This window comes from Tupaia chinensis, unplaced genomic scaffold (assembly GCF_000334495.1).
Source record: "Tupaia chinensis unplaced genomic scaffold, TupChi_1.0 Scaffold139767_1, whole genome shotgun sequence".
Taxonomy (NCBI): Eukaryota; Metazoa; Chordata; class Mammalia; order Scandentia; family Tupaiidae; genus Tupaia; species Tupaia belangeri.
The window spans coordinates 1,244,149-1,247,611 of NW_006199647.1; the positions used below are offsets into that span (position 1 = coordinate 1,244,149).

Consider the following 3,463-nt stretch of genomic DNA (forward strand, 5'->3'; position numbering starts at 1 on the left):
GCAGGAGAAGAGCCCACTGCTAACAGCACTCCCATGACACCACCCCCACCCCAAGTCTCTCAGCAAAGAGGTCTGTTCTTGACTCCTCGGTAAAGTTTAGGTGGTTTCTTTTGCTGTCGCTGCTAGAAAGATGTCGAGCCCGTCTGCTGGGCTGAGATACCTGCCCGGACGGTCTCGTAGGGCTGGGTAGTTGCCCCTGGAATGCCCGTCCGCTTCTCTTTCGCTGTGAGCTCACACCCTTCCTGGGGAGGAGTGGCTTCCCTGCAGCTCTGCAAGGAGGCTCAGGATCGAGCATCCACTTGACAAGAATGAAGAACACGCTACTTTATTATTTATTTATTTATTTCATGCATGCACACACTGGAGAGAGAGGTGGCGGGAGGGGAGAGAGAGGGAGAGAGAGGGAGAACGACTCACCCTGGGTGCTCTCCCCTTGCCCAGCCTGCCAGCTCCCGGGAGTTCCGGGCACCTGGGAGTCTGCCCACGTGTTTTCAGCTGGAGCCGGGATCGGGCCCGCACGATCACAGGCCTTCCAGCCTTGCTGACACCCGAGCCCGTGCTGTGCCAGGATGACTGGGCCCCCATTTCCAAGGCAGAGTCTGCTCCTCGTTCTCTTTGGAAGCTCCCTAATCTCCACTGGCGTGTGCTCGGAACAGATCATGAAATGCAGTCAGTCTGAGTAAATAACTCATTACCCGACATCGGAGGGCCCTTTAAAACACACGGAGTGGCTGACTGTTGTTAAATGTCCTCAGTCTTATAATCAATGAGGCAAAGCTGGCCCTCACCCACCCACACCCAGGCGGGTAGAAGGATCCTCTGCGGAGCTGGTAATGGTGGGAGGCTGTCTGGGGTGTCTGCTGCAGCAGTGGCACTTTAGCCACAGCAGGGAAGGCTTTAGCAGCTTCGGCTCCTCAGAGGGTAACGCCAGTTTCTCTTTTATCGTAGGTTTCGGAAGGCGATGTGTGCCATGTTCAAGTGTCAGACTCACCAAGCAATGTCCGTGACGAGTGTCCTACCAATGGCGAGCTCTCCACGCCCGTTGGCTCCTGCGAGGGTCTGAAAGAGCAGAGAAGCGCGTGCTCTTGGACACCTGCTCTGCCGCGCAGTGCTTTGTCTTCGCTCTCAGTACGAGCCCGCTTAGTCTAACGCCACACGAGGAAGTGGCGCCGGGGCTCTCGGTCTGCGCTGGCTGCCGGTGCCTCTCCTCCCTCCACGGCGGCTCTCGGCTCATCTCCCGCCCCGGCCCTCTTCCTCCGCTGGGCAGCCATTGCTGTGCCAGGCCCTGAGCTTGCCTGGCCCTCTGCTAGACCAGAAGTGGCCGCTGACGCCGTGTGGGGCACGGTAACAGTGACAGTATCCGGCCCTCTTAGCGAGTGCTCACAGAAATATTGCTGCGTGGTCCCCACCAGAAAGGAAAGCATGTTTGGCATTTTGAAAATTTGAAATTGCAAATCAATTTTTAACTTATGCTATTTAATAAAAATAATAAAATAGGGACCAGCAGTTGGCATAATGGCTATGTTGCTGGACTCTCATGTAGTTGACCATGGTTTGAGTCCCAGACTCGGTGGCTTAAGCTCACACTGGGCGTGTGTGCGTGCGTGCCCAAGATCCCGAGAGGAGAATGGAGGAGAAGGGATTGCGGCGTGGCCATCCCCCCTGGGGGGTGATTTCTCACTTTCTGTCTCTGTCTCTCTCTGGCTTTCTGGTGAGCACATGCGCCCTATAGCGATAGCGTAAACCCCCCCACCCCGAAAGAAAAAGATGAAATAAACTGGATGTTAGACACTGCTGCGCCTGAACTGCACGCCATCGTCACAGGGTTATACAGTGACGGACTCTCCGCACATTGTCGCGTACTCTGCCACGCTGGTGACCATCTTTCTGCAAATGTACCCCCATCGTTTACTACTAGAATGACGTCCAGTCAGAAGGGGAATTCCTTAGGGCTGTCCTGTGCTATGTCCTGGGCACATGGACTGTGCTGTCTAGCACACAGTAGGTGCTCAACAACCATTTAGGAAGGTTGAAGGCGTTCACAGACTCACATACTTGTTTTTTTTAGAGAGATTTTTGCAGTTAGGGTGCATGCACCCACCAGAGACGGACAGTCAGAAAGTGAGAACTCACCTCCCACAGGGGGTGGCCAAGCCTCAGTCCCTTTTCCTCCATTCTCTTGGGATTTCGGGCATGCACACTCACGTGCCTGGCGTGAGTTTTAAACTTCCAGGTCTGGGACTCAAACTGCGGTTGACTATGTGGGAGTCCGGCGACGTAACCGTTACACCATCTGTTCATTCTGGACGCACATACTTGTCATTTTTAACAACCATGAACACCTTGCTTAGATATGGACGTTGAAGTGGCTCCCAACTCCTAGCTTCGTGGCTATCCTACCAGAAACGCACTGGTACAAATACACCTTCCACTGCGAGAGGCTACTCCGTCAGGCTGTGTGAGAGGCCGCGAGGCCGCGGGGTACAGGGGCGCTCCCCGCTGTGTGCAGCCGTGCCCTCCTCCTAGGGCGAACGTCGACTCAGTCCAACTTCACCCTGTCTTGCGTGTCTAACTGCTAGTGAGGCTGGCTGTCTTTGCACGCTGAGTTTCTTACCTCTAGTCTTTTATAAGCCGACTCCGGCACCTCTGATGGCCTGTTAGGTAAAACTCGGGCTCAGTTCCGTATGTCCAGTTCTCTACGCCGTGAGGCGCTCACCTGCGCTCCCATAGTAGGCCCTACAACGAGTGCTTCAAAACACGGTTGCCACCCCCACATCTGCAGCTCAAACCCTCCAGGGCCTGGGAGCGCAGACCCCTCTGCTGGCTTTTCGAGACCCTCTGCAACATGGCCCCAGAGGGACTTTCAGCTTCTTGTCTCCCCCGTGGCTGAACAGAACGCCCAGTGTCTCAGAGACCAGAGCGCCTGGCCACGAGCAATTTGCTCGTCCTGTCCCCAAAGCTGAGGCGGCACCATGGCGCGTGCCCGGTGGTGCCACTGAAAGGTGGGGGCGGTGTCTGTAATGCTATCTAGAAAATGAGGTGCAAGGCCTTGGGCTGGTCCGGCTCCGGGAAGGGGCCTCCCCGCCCAGTGAGAGGGACTGCGGCGAGGCGGGCAGACCGTGGACCCCGATGGGGTCAGGCAGGCCCGGAAGCCCTGGTGCTGGCCACGCAGCTCCCTCGTGCCCTCAGAGCGCTGGCTTCTCAGGTTTTACCTTCAGCTTTCTCTGCTCAGTTTGGCATGTCTTGTCTGCATCGGCCACAATGCCCAGGAAGCGAGTGACGCAGAGGCCCTGCCTGCTACCTGCCGGCCTGCGTCCTCCCCTGCGTCTGCCTTCCGTGCTGCCGACCGGGGACCTCAGCTGTTCTGAAACCGCCTCTCCTGGGTCAAGCATCTCTGGCTCCCGGGCGACTCCTGACCTACTTTTCCTGAAGCACAGCTGTCCACGATTCTGTACTGTCACCG

The 3,463-nt window shown here is 56.7% G+C and overlaps 1 protein-coding gene across 1 annotated transcript in view; it reads left to right on the plus strand.

The window, feature by feature from the left end:
- The window catches only part of RRH (retinal pigment epithelium-derived rhodopsin homolog), a 15,740-nt gene extending 14,256 nt beyond the window's left edge, over positions 1-1,484 (plus strand). Inside the window, exon 7 of the mRNA XM_027765825.1 lies at positions 949-1,484. Within this exon, the coding sequence (XP_027621626.1) occupies positions 949-1,063 (115 nt within the window). The 3' untranslated portion in view covers positions 1,064-1,484. The remainder of the gene's footprint in view (positions 1-948) is intronic.
- The last annotated feature ends 1,979 nt before the right edge of the window (positions 1,485-3,463 follow it).